Raw genomic sequence first — 18,513 nt, forward strand, 5'->3', positions numbered from 1 at the left:
CAAAAAATTGCTCTTTTTCATGAGCACCATACACTCAAATGAATAGAAATAATAATAAATCTTGTTGCACTCTAATCTCTGTCTTGGCTAGTACTTTTCTGATGCAGTTGAAACTTAGCAATGCAGCAATTTTGATGTTACGGTCTCCTTAAGATGAAATGTTGTATACTTCCTCAAGTTAAAAGAATACATTTTAATGTAAATGTTGCTGCCAGACCTTTAACTAAACTGCAAAAGTGTACAGACTGCACATGGTTTGTCACCGTCCCACATACATTTAAATACACACATCAACAGACACACAGTGTGTAAGTTATAAGTGTTTCTTTTAAGGGGAAAGCAGCATATATCATAACAGATATGAGTGAAAAAAACAAAAAACAACCTGAGATTCTTTCTCTTAGGCCTATTTTAAGCAGCTCTAAATGTTGTATATAAAAGGTCTTTCTTTTTTGGAGACATTATTTTAACCAGGGGAACCACCAGGGGGCCTCAGCAAACTTCAAATGACATGGAGTCAACTACTGTTTTTAACCCATTCATTTTTGGAGACCTCAGCAAAAAAAAAAAAAAAGTAAATCATATTTAAACAACATAAACAACTGGCAGGGATGCACTACTATACTGAGAACATTCATTGCATTTATACATTGGGACTCATAGACTTGGTCCGAGCTCCTAAATTATTTAAGATTTACGTAATATACTTGCACATCAATACGTAAATAAATAAATAAATATAATGGGGCTTGAGGTATATTATAGCAGTGCCATTTTCTTATATGCCTAAATATTACAATACTTTTAATTGAATATTCAGATGTCATTTTCATACCTGTCTGAATTCTATCCCTGAGCAGAGTTTCTATTTATATCTCTTTATCATTGTCCATAAACAGTGATGTGAACAGTTGTGAGACTGGTTCATGGCACGCTAATTAAATTTTTAGATCATTTATTGTATTTCTTAATGTCAAATTATGATCCCCGACAACTTAAAAAGGGAATGAGATCAGGGACGGGACAAAGAAAGGAGGTAATATCTTTAGGGTGCGTGGGCAAGTGGTTATCTTTTCCTTGGACCGGGAGGGGGTGTCAGAAGTTTCTGGAGGGCACAAGGAAAATGTCCCCCATAGCCCGCCTTAGACCTGACCATGGATGAGATGCAATTATTGAAAAAAGAAACCAAAAGAAAGTCACAACTTCCAGGTAAAAGATACAGTAGAGAAAATAGACAGCCATCATTCAGAGTTCTGGTCTTGTTCCACAAATGATACAAGTTTTATTCAGGAATTTATTTAAAGCTCTGTTTATTTTGGCCCTTTAAAATTTCTCAATTTTAAGGTTTAAAATTGGCATAACTCCCAGCGATATGTTTCAAATCCAGAAACAATATTTGTTAGCAAATGATAATGACTTTGAAAAAGCAGTAGAAGCCATTGGAAATCTAGTCATACAAGATAAATTAAGTTGAAGAATGAAATAGAGAGTACACTCAATATCTCTTGAAGGCAATGACACATGAAAGGAGGTATTAAATATGATTACTATCCAGTTTTCGGCCAGTCTATCAAAATTCATGACATCTCCATAAGATGAAAGCCTCCATTGGCCTCTCGTAACTTTTCCTTCTTGCGGGCATGCACCAGGGAAAAGACCACCGCAGAGAGGGTGTTCCTCCCGAGAAAGATGCCTCTGCTGGTTCTCTCTGTGTAGTTTAATCTCTGTTCCCTGCTGCTTACAAAGTATGTGCGGACCCCTCCCCGCTGTTCGCTAACCCCTTTGACGTAGATATCTCCTCTAAGCTTTAACACAAAGCCATGGTCAGCAAGGATACGGCTCGTGCCCTCTGGGACTTGAATACGCCCACTGACCCCTGTGCTGTCCATACGGCTTGCAAGATTTACAGTCATGCCCCAAATATCATATTGGGGCTTGGTGGCTCCAATCACCCCAGCAACTACAGGCCCATGAGAAATACCTGTAGGATAAAGAAGTGGTATTATACAACTTTATTCATTTTATATACATTAAAGCTGTGTAAAAATGTGTATTACGTCTGCTCCACTAGCGTCACTTAACGGAATGGCAAAAAGATTTCAGAAAACCCCCTCATCTTTCATAGTTTGTACAAAAGATATTTCCATCCCAAACTCACACCACTGCTTGACTGGACGGGTCGCTCAATCAAACATAGTAATTTTTATTGTGCCACAGCACCACAGTGTTAAACTTTTAGGTCAAATCAACCTGCAACTTCTCTTAACCTGCTTAACCTGGCTTACTTATCGTGGGCTCTGCATCTTAAGATGGCATGCAAGAAATAATTTTAACAAAAATTACACTCACTTTTTATTTAAATCATTTAAAAGTGTTAATTGCAGTTATGTTTCTTGTCTGAGAGTTTACAGTTTTGCGTTAATCTACCATCTCAACTGTCTAATCCAATCACATTTAAAACATATTGATGGCCTCCTTTAAGCTTATTAGCGTGTCTGAACCGGCACAATCAGGTGCATTACTTCCCTTTACAGCAAGTAGACATCTAACATGCTTACATGCAGGGGCCTGGATTCCAGGGGGGAGGGGGGAGGTAACAATAATCCCAATAGTCAAAACAAGTAAGTACAACCCCTCCAATATTCATACCATACCATGGAAACATGTAAATTCTTCATACTGTAACCCCCCCAATGTTCAAGCCAATATATGCCCTTGCTTACATGTGACAGAATCATTAAAGGGATAGTTCTTCTTAAAAATAATTTACTCACCCTCATGCCATCCCAGATTAATTACTTAATTTCTTCTGTTGAACACAAACAAAGACTCTGTAGGTCCATGTAATTTAATTGAATGGTGTCCAGAACTTTGAAGGTCCAAAAGCACATAAATGCAGCATAAAAGTAATCCATACGATTTCAGTGGTTAAATATATATTTTACGCAGCGATATGATAAGTGTGGGTGAGAAACAGATCAATATTTAGGTCCTTTTTTACTATCAATCTCCACTTTTACTTTCTCTTTCACATTCTTTTTAGTTTTGTTTTTGGAAATTCACATTCTTTGTGCATATTGCCACCTATTGGGCAGGGAGGAGAATTTATAGTAAAAAAGGACTTAAAATATTGATCTGTTTTTCAAACACACTGGTCATATCGCTTTTGAAGATAAGGATTTAACCACTGGAGTCATATGGATTACTTTTATGCTGCTTTTTGGTTCTTCAAAGGTCTGGCCACCATTCACTTCCACTGTATTAACCTATATAGCTGAGATATTCTTCTAGCTGAGATATTCTTCTAAAAATCTTTGTGTTCAGCAGAAGACAGAATGCCATACACATCTAAGATGGCATGAGGGTGAGAAAATGATGAGAGAATTTTCATTTTTGGGTGAACTATCCATTTAAGCAAAAAATCCCATTTAAATTGGCACATTCATTAGGAGTTGATTTTTATGTATGATAAATTATGAGAATAATACAGACTTACCAACACGCAACAGGAAATTGTTTGAGGTCCGTTTGTTTATTTCTTTCAGAGTTTCTTGCATGGCCAAAGCGTACAGAACCAGGGTACTTAGGTGGGCCCACTCATCTTCACATACCTATAACATTCACCATTCATAAATGCCTTAACATGCATTACATTAAAGGAATAGATCACCCAAAATGACACTTCTCTCATTATTCACTTACCTTGATGCCATCCCAGATGTGTTTTAATTATAGATATATATGCTTCAGAAGACATTCATTGATCAACTGGAGTCATGTGGATTACTTTTATGCTGCCTAAATGTGACTTTTGGACAGTGAAATTGCTGGCACCCATGTGCTTCCATTATAAGGACCTGACAGAGATCTATCTTCTTCTAAAAAATCATAATTTGTGTTCTGCTGAAGGAAGACAGTCATACACATCTGGGATGACATCAGGGTAAGTGAATAATAAGAGAATTTTCATTTTGGGGTGTCCTGCAAAATCACACCTGTCTGTTACTGTGCACCCCTAGTTATGTTGCCAGACATATATTTTAAAATCACATATCAAGGTAGCACACACCTGTTTTTCAGGAGATAAGCCAGATGCAGCCATGTAACAGCTGCCAATGGTTTTGATCTTCTCTATCTCCTGGAAGTAAGGCTCGTCCAGCAGCTAAGAGCAATAATAAAAATAATTCATTAAATTGTAATAATAATAATAATAATAATAATAATAATAATAATACTTTAATGTCTACTGATTGAAAATAAAATGTCTCACATACTGTTTTTTTAATAAAGAAGTGGGCATTCGCACATTAAAAAAACATTCCAATTAGTTCTGAGTTGCTAGCCAAGGTATTAACTGCTCCCACTCAGAGTATATCCAAGCTTGGGCTTTGACGACATTTGGTATTAAGGGGATGCTCCTCAAATCCATGTACCTCATCAAAGTCAGCAATGATCTCATTAAGAACACGCAGACAATTCACATCCTGATGAATCAACTCTTTTTTCTCATAATAATCGGTGAAGTCTGGAATGGAAGCAAACATCACCCCGACTCTCTCGTAGGATTCAGAGAACAGGTCCTTGAAGCCAAAGAAAATGCAGCGGTATTTATATTGACTTAATTATACTCATGGATTAAAGAAAGTACAAGTTGAACACTTCACATTAGCCCTCAGATAATTGTATATTTTATGCTGTCTATGTAATAATTTGTTGTTGTCTGACCACAGCTTGAAAGTAGAAACTATTAGGATCTGTCCTTTACAACATACACTGAACTCCTAGAACTCAGAGAATGCAAAAAAATATGTTAAACCAGGTAATTAAAGTAATTCAAGCAAAGTGCATCACAGCCACAAACTATGATTTGCAACTTGCTAGTAGTTGGTTTCTGGTGGTATTGGGGAAGGGACATTCTCATATAAAAAGGATTTGATTGGACAAAAGTGTATGTAGAACAATATGAGTCATTCATATTTTTAGTCTGTTTTCCTAGAAAGAGAAAGTGTAAATTTAATTTTATATAATTTTGTCAACTTTTAGGAGTACATTAGCACAAATGTGGCTTTAAAACTAATAGACATGCAACAAAACAATAATTCTGATTTCAAAGGGTTCTGTATACTGTTCTGGATACAATTAGGAATTTAACTATCATAAGTGCCCATTCCCCTGAGGCATCTCTGACATTCACATACCTCATTGTTCCTGTCTCTCTCAAGAAAGTGTTGAGCAACATGGGCAGGGAGGATGTTGTATAGCAGACACTCGTTATGTTCCCTCAGTTCCTTCATGTCCTCCACTTCCTGCCTGGCCTGCAGACGCCACAAGAAGTCAAGCCTGGCTGTAGTTTCTAACTGTGAGTTTAAACAGGGACAAAACGATAATTACTGAAACATATTAAAATAACGTATCAAACATCGAATAACTTGCATGGCTATTGTGATTTTGCATCTATCTACAGTTCGTTTTTTACAATGTTTAATGGGAGTTTAATTTGGATTCAGTAGTGGTTGTATTGCTTTTCATATTTAATACAATATAAACTATTGTATTGCATCATTGTTATCATACCATTGCCATTTATTAATGCATTTCATATTTTAAGATTTGTTAGTTTATAAGTTGTTAACAAATAATAAATTTGTATTATTTTACTATTAAATGACTGTTATCATGATACTGTATATAATTGTACAATAATGTAATATTATACTAGTTTCATTTATGCTATTTTTAATGATTACATATTTAGCAATTTAAAAATTAATATCTATTAAAATAAATGTAATATATTAACTCTCCTATTCTGATGAAGTAGGACCGCTTACTTTGATGTTTGCAGTCATTTTTGACCAGACACAGTACACGTGTAATTTTTAAATTTTTTTTTATTATAACATTTCTTCTTCCCTGAAGTAAAAAAAATTAAACTATGCACTTCTTTTGGGATTTTGTTTTTTTAGATCTTATATAGATATACATTTCGCCATTTCACCATTCTAATTTGCATATGCAAGTTAGCACATTTATGTAAATTCACTACAGTAAAAACATAGTTGAAACATGAAGAAAATATGAGAATGTGTCCTGTATTGAGGGCAGATTGCTGCCATCTGGTTAAAAATAAAAAAAATAATAAAAAAATAATGTATTGACAATAATAGCCAGTAGATGGCTGCAGTGTTCTAGGCAGCCAGATACGGTGTAGTAATTCTCAATTTTATCACAATTTTCACAGTTGGATATACACTCACCTAAAGGATTATTAGGAACACCATACTAATACTGTGTTTGACCCCCTTTCTACATGGCATTGATTCAACAAGGTGCTGAAAGCATTCTTTAGAAATGTTGGCCCATATTGATAGGATAGCATCTTGCAGATGATGGAGATTTGTGGGATGCACATCCAGGGCACGAAGCTCCCATTCCACCACATCCCAAAGATGCTCTATTGGGTTGAGATCTGGTGACTGTGGGGGCCATTTTAGTACAGTGAACTCATTGTCATGTTCAAGAAACCAATTTGAAATGATTCGAGCTTTGTGACATGGTGCATTATCCTGCTGGAAGTAGCCATCAGAGGATGGGTACATGGTGGCCATAAAGGGATGGACATGGTCAGAAACAATGCTCAGGTAGGCCGTGGCATTTAAACGATGCCCAATTGGCACTAAGGGGCCTAAAGTGTGCCAAGAAAACATCCTCCACACCATTACACCACCACCACCAGCCTGCACAGTGGTAACAAGGCATGATGTATCAATGTTCTCATTCTGTTTATGCCAAATTCTGACTCTACCATCTGAATGTCTCAACAGAAATCGAGACTCATCAGACCAGGCAACATTTCTCATTTCTTCAGTCTTCAACTGTCCAATTTTGGTGAGCTCTTGCAAATTGTAGCCTCTTTTTCCTATTTGTAGTGGAGATGAGTGGTACCCGGTGGGATCTTCTGCTTTTGTAGCCCATCCGCCTCAAGGTTGTGCGTGTTGTGGCTTCACAAATGCTTTGCTGCATACCTCGGTTGTAACGAGTGGTTATTTCAGGCAAAGTTGCTCTTCTATCAGCTTGAATCAGTCGGCCCATTCTCCTCTGACCTCTAGCATCAACAAGACATTTTCGCCCACAGGACTGCCGCATACTGGATGTTTTTTCCTTTTCACACCATTCTTTGTAAACCCTAGAAATGGCTGTGCGTGAAAATCCCAGTAACTGAGCAGATTGTGAAATACTCAGATCGGCCCGTCTGGCACCAACAACCATGCCACACTCAGAATTGCTTAAATCACCTTTCTTTCCCATTCTGACATTCAGTTTGGAGTTCAGGAGATTGTCTTGACCAGGACCACACCCCTAAATGCATTGAAGCAACTGCCATGTGATTGGTTGATTAGATAATTGCATTAATGAGAAATTGAACAGGTGTTCCTAATAACCCTTTAGGTGAGTGTATATTTAGACATGATGAAACAATTATTAGTCAGTTTAGCATTTGTTTTTGTTTTGTCTTTAACTGTTTTGAAATGACAGATCAATAAAGTGCAATAACATCAGATTATGCTTACAGTCATACAACCACTTAAACTACAACAAATCCAATTTGTGTGTGTGTTTGTGTGAGTGTTCTAGGCAGCCACATACTGTCTAGTAATTCTCAATTTTATCAATTTTTTTACAGTTGGATATATATATATTTAGACATAATGAAACTATTATTACTCTGAAACTACATGTGTGTGTGTGTGTGTGTGTGTGTGTGAGTGTTCAGATGGCTAGTGTAAAAGTCACAAATTCTTGTACCACTCAGAAAAGTTTTCTAATCTAAGTTTTATTAGATTAGAAAAAAAATATATTGAGGTAAAAAATGAACAAACAGAATAGGAATGTTAATAGAATACATCATAACTACATATTTTTAAACAATACCTGTCTACTGTTGTAGAGGACCACCACAACAAACATTGCCATGAGCAGCACAGAAATGCCTTCTCGTCTGAGATATTGAGATCTAGGAAAAACACAGATCAGAACGGGTCCACACCAACTCAAAAACCTGAAGGCAGTTATAAACAAACATGAAATACTATACCTCTGATTTTGGCCATTTTCACGTTGGCGAATAAAGAGCACATGGAAGGCTACCTCAATGAGGTATGTGTAAACGGCGATGACCAACATCAGTACTGCCAGTTTCAACAGACAACTAAGCCTCAGGAACACCGCACATGTCACCATGGCCACCACACCACTCAAAACAAAGAACTACAGAGAGACACACCAAATTAATATCAACGGGGCCAAATTAATATCAATATACCAGTATAAACAATTAATGAGTTGTATTCACTATACATTTGCTATACCTCAGGGTGGGTGCAGATGTTCGCTGACCACTGAGCGCTTTGTTGCTCAGAGCTCTTGTTACTATCCTCAGCCTCCAGAACTGTGTTACACCACAACTGTACAAAAACAAATCAAACATGAGTTACATTGATTCAGTCCATATTACTGGACAGTCTGTTCGAAAATTAAAATATTCCAGCACTCACAATATCAGAGGAGGCCACACCAAAGTTAATAGCAATAGCGGTGAGGGTAAGCAGGTTTCGGATGCCCTTAGTCTCGTGGATCCAGCAGCACAGATGTTGTAGGTATGGTGGGGAGCACTTAAATTCCTCAGCCAGTGTGACCAGCAGCAATAGCATGTAGGCAAATACGAATACTAGAAACTGGATTACCATAGGACTGATTCTGTGAAGACACACATTCAATTTCAAATTGAATATCAAACGTTTTTAAAAGAACACACTGGTCTTTTATAAGAATAGTAATTGCTCACTGTGGTGAGGGAATGAGGGCCTGAACAGCCATATTGAAGAGGAGCATGAGGAAGGAGCAGGCTAAGTTGGACTTGAACATTTCATCTCTCATCTGAGAAAACTGAAAAGCAATTATACCTCTTAAAAGTGGAAAAATGTGAAAAGCAGTGGGCTTATGACTGATGCACACTTTAAAAGCAATGGTTCTCCCAAAAATTTAAATGCTGGCATCATTTACTCTCCTCATGTTGTTCGTTGCCCACATTGCTTTCTTCCGTGGAACACAAAAGAAGATGTTAAGCACAATGTTAACCTCAGTCTCAACAAATGTTGCATTTTTTTGTCCTATCAATAAAAGTAACTGGTGACTGAGGCTGTCATTCTGCCTCATAAGTAATCTGCTTTTGAGAGCCATGGAAGAAAGAAAGTCATACAGGTTTGAAAAACACAAGGGTGAGCAAATGATGAATTTTTTTTTTAATTTTATGTAAACTATCCTTTTAATTATCAAGCAACAAATCTGATCAATTAGTACTTATAAGTAGGCCAAGATTGAATCTACAGACTTTTTTTTTTTGTACATTTTTTTATGCTGAATTCTGGGTAAAAAAAAAGCTGAATTTTGTGGAAACGATTTAAAAACTGGTGACTGGAATCATGATCAAATTAGCAAAATATTTAGTAAACATACATGCAAGGCATAGGCGATGTGTCAAATTTTCTGAATGATATGATATGCGATATGAAAATTTACGAAGCCTTCTGTAGAGTTTTGTGAGTGCTGATTCTATGTGGGCCTGCTTCTAAGCAACAATACAATACAAAGTATAAAAAGCCATTGATGTCCACACCTTTCCCTCGATGTGTGTGTCTTTGAAGACCAGTGTAAACGGTGTGATGTGTTCTTTGCGCATTCGCTCACTACTGCGCACCTCGATGGCCTGCTTGATTCTCTTGTTGATTTCCCGTGACCCGGCACACTGAGCCGTGATCTGATTGGGCAACTGCACAAGCGAACCATTGGTGAAAGTGGCTAGGATCTAAAAAATTACATATAAAATACTATTACCAAATCATGCTTTGTAATGCATTTACAATGGAAGTCTATGGGGCAAGTCAATGCACTGGGATAAACATTAAATTACACATTTTAGAAAGTAGAGGCACAAGACAGTAACATTAGGCTACACGTTTTTATGAGCCTAGTGTGATAAAATCAAAGTTGCAAAGTTATATTCAATCTTTCAACTCCAGTCAAGACTATGTGCAAGAACACCAGAACGCCAACTAATACAGTAGCCCCACTGCTGTGCTCATAATTAAGACAACTTAACAGTTCAAATAAAATATTTTGTTGTAAGGATAAGCACATAAAAAAAATATGAGCTTTACTTTTCGGCTTTTAAACCCTCCAGAATCCTTGCCCTATAGACTTACATTGTAAGTGCATTACAGTAAACAGCACTTGCAGACTTTTATTACTAAATATTTAATAGAATAACATAGTGTGGAAATATTTAACAGATTTGAGAGCTTGACATCTTATCACTAACTAGAAGCTAGAAGAAGGTTTATGGGGCCAGAGCAAACCCACGTAGTTCATGCCAACGATGTTATCAAAGGGAAGTTCGGCACTCCATGTAGTCTCATCTTTGCTAGTCTTCCTCATTTTAAGGGGCTCCTTGTCTTCTTTTTCCGTGTGGCGGATCAGAAATGTGTCGATGTTGTGTTTGCGTAAAAATTCATTCCGCTCATGGCCTCTGCCCTCTTCCGTCCCATATACACCCTCTAGACAGTCCAGGGTTGCTCGAGATATGTGAATCCTCCTAATATTATACAACCTTGATTATTTGATTATCAATTGTAAATGCCCAGGATGTGGCAACTATACAATATGGAAATGAATGGCTATTGATCTGGTACTTGCCCTGGGATTCCTCCAGCCTCTAGCATGTTGGCAATATCTACGTCCCAGGACCAAACATCAAACTGCCATTTCTGCAGACCCAAAACCCCACATAAAACTGAGCCAGAGTGGATTCCAATACGCATGTCCACATCCCTCTTCAACTCCTTCCGTACATATCTGAGACAAAGATAATGAAGAGTAAATATTTATCTGATTTATCATTGTCTATATAGCTTTCCGCCCAATGTTAGCTGGGATAGGCTCCAGCCCCCCGCGACCCTGTACACAGGATAAGCGGTTGACGATGGATGGATGGATGGATATATAGCTTTCATCTGCAGATATATAGGTACTTTAATCATTATAAAGCATTAATGATAATCCAGGAAAAATATAATATAAATGCTCTAAAAAATGACATCTAACTAAACAGCTATTGGAGGTCTTTGGAGTAAAATGTGGACACTTTCTGGTTACTTTGGTCACTATGGTCACTCTGCTTGAACACCTGTATGAACTTGAGTGAAATTGATTTCATACATCCACTAAAAATAAGTTTGGGTCAGTTAGTTGAAAGTCATTGCGAACCTAGTGCAGAAAAAGTGCATGTATTAACATATATTTCAGTGGCCATGCAAATGCATAGACAAACACCTACCGTATAGTGTTGATCATGGCCAGGCCCATTTCCACACAGCAACGAGCATGTGCTGTTTGGGGCTCTGGAACTCCAGACACACAGTAATAACAGTCTCCAAGAATCTTTATCCTCATGCAGTGATTTTCCTAGAGATTTCAAAATAAAGTTTTCCATATGCTTCCAAATTTTGGCACAAAGAAATACAGTTACAGAATCATCTCCTAAGCTCCAAAAGTGCACTAAAATACATACATTTACCAAAACTGTCAGTGAAACTCTCACCTCGGCAAGACGATCAAAGCGGCCAAACAACTCATTGAGTGTGCGCACCAGGTCCTGTGCCGACATTGTCATTGAGAGAGAGGTGAAGCCTTTTATATCAGCAAAAAGGATACTGAGACAGGAGTACATACATTAAAGAATATGGGTGAATATCATGAACAAAATTTTACTGTATTGGAATATACTGCACACAGCAAGCATTATAGATCATGTGTACCTGACATCTTTGTATTGGTGGATGTAGGTCTTGTGGAATTGTTGAGGAAGCAATTCGTCGTCCAAAGCAGTCATATCAGAAATCATTTCAGTAGCAATAAAACGAGGAAGAATTGACATCACCAAGCGCTCCTGATGCAAAATGACAAAATCCCTCTATTACACAGTATAAAAAACAACAACTACATAAAAAAACAATACAGAGTCATAATATTCCGTTTTTTAAGATTCTGAGTAGCAGAAAACTCCAGCGTATTATGTGGTGATTACAGAATGTTGTAATGTTATATCAATATATTATTACTTGTGATATATTTATACATTAACATCACTGTTAATACACATACAGAAACATATTACAGAAAAATCCTCAGTTAAGGATTGTGTATCTTATCTAACTTGAACTATTCAGGTCTTAACTTAAGACAGAATGTTTATGGAATACAAAAATAATAATAAAACAAAAGAGCATCTGAACCTGTCTCTGGTTCTCTCGCTCCATCGTGACTCGTCCCTCAATGCAACGGCGTGTCTCGAGGAAGGCCTGCCTTTGGGCACGATCAGACAGGTAATGGATGAACAGTCCTGCAGTGTTCATGCACATGTACAACAGAGCTTTCGCAAGTAGCTGTAAGAAACCAAGAACAAAAGTGAGCCCAGTTACTTTGATTATCCAATCTATTGCTTTGAAATCAAGCATGTTTTTTTTTATTATGTACTGCATTCCAAAAGAATGCGTTTAGTAATTTTTCACAAAATAATAATTACTTTTTACTCAGAACCCTCTGTTGATAAGTAGCTGAAAATTCTGTAGTCTCTTGAGGTTTCTATGTTGGTATATTGGTATCCCAAATTAAGGAAATAAAATGTCTTTTATGATGGAGTATTCATACAAAGGTAGACCTAGTTTATATTCTTTTCCAGAAGCATACGAAAGACAGCATCTCTCATTGATAAGACACCATATCCTAAAACAGTTCTTCTTGCTGTTGTCTGCGACTTTATATTTAATAGTACTTTTATTTAATGCCATGCATTAAATTTCGCAACATATATATCTGAAATTGTGTTCTGAGTCACTGTGACAGTCCTAGGCTCTGTAAACAGCAAAAAACAAACAAAAATACAAAAAACATTGGGGGCATTTTCAGCCCATCAGAAAACCTAGACAATAATAAAATGCTTTCTGCCTTTTACATGTTGGATTAGGCTACACTGGGTTGGGTGACAGAGAGGGCATGTGGTTGAAAGGGAGGGGGCAATCTATTTCAGTGGCTAAGGCCACGTCCACACAAAGCGGCTGTTCACACTAAATGGATATTTGCATCCGTTTGTACTGTTTTTCAATTGTTTTCCTGTGTAAACATGTTCAAGATGGATGCCTTTGACCATTATGCTCCATCTCCCTGTTTTTTCACTGTCTTGCACAGGAGTGTTGCGTTTTGCAGGCCATGTTCACACTAATATGTATTCATTTGAATCCTAATATGATTTTGGTTAAAAATACATTGATTCTATATCAAGTTGGTCACTTCAACCCTGTGTCAGTAGCTGACGTTATGGGAAAATCCTCCTATGAGTTACGATCTCTGAAGTGCTATTAAATCACACGTATATTGGCAGATGACGCTTGCCTCTCTGCCCCATCGCAAGCATATAAACCAGAGATTGATAATGATTGCATTCAAAGCAGCTCCCCTATCCTCCCGCTACACTCCTTCTGCAGCTCCCAAGGGACCGCATGAGGGAGGCGTTTGAGGACGGGATATAGACTATGGAGAGTTTGAAGAGGATTTACCTGAGCTTTGCATCTCTCCTCTCTTCCATCTAAAGCTGCTTCACCTATTCAGTACAGCTGTGATGATATGCACGCTGGCGTACATGAAACAATCATGCTATATAGGGGATGCTATATATCACTGCCGTTTATCCATGTCAGGCACTAAGATTGACTGTTGGCTTGCTTTCTGGGAAAACTGATGTCGGTCCCCTCTACTCACAATATCTAGTGAGGGTGGGAGAGACAGAGCATGAAGGATTTGAAAATGATTTGTCATTGGCTTGAGCCATGTGTCTCTATTTTTCTCCATCTCAAGTGGCTTCACTTGTTCAGTGTGCCCATGGCAATTTGCTGTCATTCACATTCTGAGGTGCTGATGGTTTTAAAGATATTTTTTTAATTGTTTTGTCACTTGTGCTTTTGGTTGTGCTGATGTGGCCCAACTGCCCTTAGATCCAGGAGCTGGTAGAGCTGTTAGATGCTCACCACTGTGTAAGATTCCACTGAGGAGACATCTGCTCTCACTGGCACAAGGCATGATTGGGCACCCTCGGCCGGTGCTATGGAAAATTAATGTCTGATCCCTGAACGGGGCTTGTTTGGTACAGATGGGTTGTCGCAGCTAGTGCTCAACACCATATTACAGGCCAGAGCCCCCTCAATGAGGCAGCTATATGCCTTGAAATTACACTGACTGGTGATAACATGAGAACCCAGTTTGCATTGCCCTGTGCAAATGATGCTTAATTTTTAACTAGAACGCTGGAATTCAGGGCTCATTCCATCCAGCCTCAAAGTGTATGTCGCTGCTATAGCCACATGCCACGCTCCTTGGGTGGTTTGTCTGTGGGCAAACACCTTTTGTTCATTATGTTCTTGCGAGGAGTGATACGGTTTAGACCTATTTGCCCCCCTACTATCCCGGTCTGGGACCTTGTACTGAACTGGCTTGTTTAATTTGTGTACTGACTGTTGGTCTCATGACCATGTTGTTCCTTAACTTTTCCCAGTGTGAAGGGCAATGTTTTTAATGTTCTACAACCATGCCGGCTAGTGGTATTACATTATTTGTTCTGAACTTTTATCCCCACCATGATTTGGATGGGAATATTTGTACAGTGCTTCACTACCCGGCTTGTGTCATTGTTGTATTTCCAAACAATGAATGGTTATTGAGGTTTCTCTCTTTTCCTGCCTGTTTCTAAATACGAAGGGGAGACTATGTTAATGCATTTTTAACTATACTACTGGCTAGTAGATAATGCATCTTGCATGTGAATCAGTAGCATGCCGCTATGGAATACATTACCCATAGTGTCAGCTTCTGATGCAGCATCAAAGTTACTGACTTGAAAGGTAATGTTCTGGTTATGACTGTAATCTTGGTTCCCTGTAAGGAGGGAACGAGACACTGCTTACACTCCCAGCACTACTGATTTATCACTTATAAGGGACACAGAGATGTGCTCTGTGAAAAACCTGATGAAATGGTTCTGTGCTCTGGTTTATTTGCTCACGATGAAGCTCGATTTAGGGGCACAGCATAAAGCGGCATCTGACAATAGACTGCTGTGATTTCTTAGGGCTTCAGAGATCATCACTGCTGGGAGGAGTTTCTCATAGCAAACTTTTTACTACATTTGTACTCATCCAGTCTTTCGAAAACGCTCTCTTTGGAAAGTTTTTTTTCCGAAGACGCTGTTTTGGAAAACAACGATGCTTGGAAACAGAAAATGTATTAGTGTGGATGTGGCCAAAGTCTGAATTTCACATAATTCCACCAAGGTAAGGAAATAAAGTGGAGCATGGATTCTCTGATGGCCCCAAAATTGTTTACCTTTCTTACAATGGCTGTGTCATTGTAGTTCCTCAGGGCATCTACCATCAGGTGCAAGGCAGCAGTAAGAATCCCTGTGCAGATAGACCACAGTAGAGGTAGGGGCAGTAGTGTGTAGGTAGCAAACAAGGTAAATAGCACATACCAGGACTGGTCCTTTTCCAACCCAAACACCACACCACCAAGCACCTGTACTGTCTGGGACAGCCAGCTCGCCAACCCAGCATAACGCAAGTAATCCGGAGACATTACTCCTTTACAGGTGAGGACTAAGATACATAAAACTCCTCCAAGAGCCATGAAGAGCCCAGCCAACCATCCTAGCTGAGAGTCCACCATCTCTGGGGCCATAGCCAGGTAAATGAAGAAAATATGGAGTTTAGTTAGGACATCAATGATATTTGTAACTACAAGGGATGTTCGGCGCTGACCAGAGGAGTGTTGCTGGTACAAGCGCTCTAGATCCTGAGATTTAAACTTGTGGTGGAGGGTCGGAAGAAAGACACCACGTACTGTGGAGCCCCAGCTTTTGAAGAAGTCTGCATCACTTAGAGAGTCAGAGGATTTCTGGGTGCTGGTGGAGTTGCGCTCACGGACTGGATGTATACGGGCTGCAGATGACCGTCGCTTGTGAAAGCCAGCATTGCCCCGTGCAGCTTTGTTACGAATCTGCCTGTTGATGTCGTCGATGTAGGCATCAGTAACAATGATTTTGCGAGAATTGGCTAGTCGCCCCTCATGGTGCATTCCTCGTTGGTCGATAATGTGACGTACTGCATTCTGCCACATTAGATGCTTACGTTTTAGGTTGGGGGTTGATGGTTTGCCTGGGCATCCTGGAGGCTGAAGAGTGACTTCTGTAAAACTGACAGCCATGATCTGATCTGAACATTGGCTTTAGATCCAAAAACTCAGTTCAAGATGCTCTATCAACTGCACAAACCTAAAAACATTCAGAAAAGTAACATATTTGGAGGTTAATTCAGTCAAAAATGGAAATTCTGTCAATATTTCTAGAACTCATTCTCATTTAGTTCCAAATCCAACTGATTTTCTTGCTTCTATGGAACACGAGAGAAATTTGAAGAATATTGATGCTGCTCTTTTATCCATACAATGAAAGCAAATGGTAAGTGAGGCTGTTGGCCCCTAACATGTCTTTTTGTGTTCCGTGGAAGAAAGCCTTATGCGGTTGGAACAACATGAGGGTGAGTAAATTAGGACAGAATATTAATGTTTAGCTGAACTATCCAATATATATATATATATATATATATATATATATATATATATATATATATATTTATATTGAGTATGGATTACTGAATTTGTATCAGAATGAAATATAACTAAAAACAAAATCATGGCCAATTTAAGAATAATGCATTTAAAATGATAACACATAAGAGTAGAAACATTTTAAAGTTTCAAAATGGGTGACTTAACACAATGCAAGTGAGCTAAATTAGAGATTAAAGATGCATTACTGGTGTGAATAGTACTGAATAAAGTGAGACCATTTAATTGGAATGATTAATAATACCATTAAAAAGTTAGGGATTGAAGCACCTCATTATTTTAATGTGTATATAAAATAAAAAGCAATCAAAATAATTCTTACCATTGATGTGGCGCTGCAGTCTTGACAAAATGCATTCGCTCCTCATCCATGAACAGTATCCCAGGTAAAAATGATCCAGACACAAACACATATCTAGCATGGAACATTCTTTTCGCTCAGTGGTATAATACTTGGCAGAAGAGAGCAGAATGAGTCTTCTTTGACAGATTTCCCTTCTGCCATGCACTGTAACTAAGCAAACCATAGCTATCCAAATGGTTCTTTAGATGGTATCTAAATTACCTTCCAATCATAATATCCATTACCTCGCCTCAAGCCCAAGTTTGAAAGACGTCTCCTCTGTGGTTGATTGACTCACTGTTGAGCAGTGCCGTCTAATGAATTGATTGCTTATTTAGATGGTCTGAAAAGCTGCCTTGACCCTTTCCAAAGGTAGCAGGACAAAATCTGCTAGAGCTTATCCACTAGAAAAATTCAGACTCTTAAAAGAGGAAAAGTTTAAAGTCAGGAATAAGTGGAATTGAGATCTAAAACAAATGCACCCAAACGCTCACAGACAAACACACACTTGGTGGTTGAAATATAAAGGATTATCTACTCAGCAAGAGTGCACGTGATCTATTAAGGCCTCATGGTCACAGCTAACAGGATAATGATAATGACAGGTGAGTTTATATGTGGAGGTAATGGTTTAGAAAACCCTTATTGCTCAAGAAATACTTATTCTTGTTCCTTGCATATTTTGAATGGGTGTTAAAGGGAAGGTTATCCCAAAATGAAAATTCTCTTACTAGCTTCAGTCACCATTATTATACAAATGAAAGTGAATGGTGACTGAGGCTTTCATACAGCCTAAACATTTTATTATGTGTTCCATGGAGGAAGAGGAAGAGTAAATTATGGCAGAATGTAAATTTTTGGGTGTACTATCCCTTTAAATGTTTTTTTCTTTGAGCATGTATACATTGTAAGACTAAGTTAATATCAATAAGATTCTATGAGGAGATGAGGTGGTTTGTGCTGGTTTGTTGTGATCGGGTTGACATCTGATCTTGAGCAGAAAATGTGCAGTGTTTTAGTTAGCAAGCTCTAGGCCGCTGATTCAGGGAATGTGGGATGTAAGCTGGATAATGTGCTCTTCACTGATCTGGTTACCAACAATTTGTGCCAGGTCAGAAAGTGACCGAGCCATCTGTTCCCATCAAAACATATAAACAACCATTCTTCTCACCACAGTGCGGGTGACTTAGGCTAAACAAGGTGGAGTTAAACAAACATACTTATGCCAACTCAACAGAGTCAAAATACTGTTATTCTACAGACATGGGTTAAATATATATATTTTAAATCCCTTAACCAAGACCAACATTTCAAACTGTAATTCCTCCTAGAGCTTTTAAGCTACATTTACCAGCTGCATTCACCAAACTCGACAAAGCCTT

General features: G+C 38.3%; 1 protein-coding gene across 1 annotated transcript; it reads right to left on the bottom strand.

Moving 5' to 3' along the window:
• Positions 1 to 1,293: 1,293 nt before the first annotated feature.
• si:ch211-132f19.7 (adenylate cyclase type 8) lies at positions 1,294 to 17,565 on the bottom strand. Its single transcript, XM_052145620.1, has 19 exons — positions 17,111 to 17,565; positions 15,490 to 16,432; positions 12,351 to 12,500; positions 11,874 to 12,004; positions 11,657 to 11,768; positions 11,393 to 11,520; positions 10,753 to 10,911; positions 10,420 to 10,651; positions 9,677 to 9,865; positions 8,846 to 8,946; positions 8,556 to 8,757; positions 8,370 to 8,465; positions 8,096 to 8,268; positions 7,933 to 8,014; positions 5,199 to 5,357; positions 4,434 to 4,580; positions 4,070 to 4,162; positions 3,497 to 3,611; positions 1,294 to 1,981 (listed from the first exon to the last, which is right to left on the bottom strand). Exons 2-19 carry the CDS (start codon positions 16,363 to 16,365, stop codon positions 1,578 to 1,580), a joined length of 3,549 nt encoding a protein of 1,182 aa, XP_052001580.1. The 5' UTR covers positions 16,366 to 16,432; positions 17,111 to 17,565; the 3' UTR covers positions 1,294 to 1,577.
• Positions 17,566 to 18,513: the final 948 nt, after the last annotated feature.

The sequence above is a fragment of the Xyrauchen texanus genome, chromosome 16, assembly GCF_025860055.1.
Source record: "Xyrauchen texanus isolate HMW12.3.18 chromosome 16, RBS_HiC_50CHRs, whole genome shotgun sequence".
In the NCBI taxonomy this organism is placed as follows: Eukaryota; Metazoa; Chordata; class Actinopteri; order Cypriniformes; family Catostomidae; genus Xyrauchen; species Xyrauchen texanus.

Coding starts and splice junctions, on each gene's coding strand:
- si:ch211-132f19.7 (XM_052145620.1), bottom strand. CDS start 16,365: ATGGCTGTCAGTTTTACAGAAGTCACTCTTCAGCCTCCAGGATGCCCA. Junction 10,652..10,752: donor GAGGCTGGAGGAATCCCAGG/GCAAGTACCAGA, acceptor GTATAATATTAG/GAGGATTCACATATCTCGAG. Junction 8,015..8,095: donor GAAAATGGCCAAAATCAGAG/GTATAGTATTTC, acceptor TGTTTTTCCTAG/ATCTCAATATCTCAGACGAG.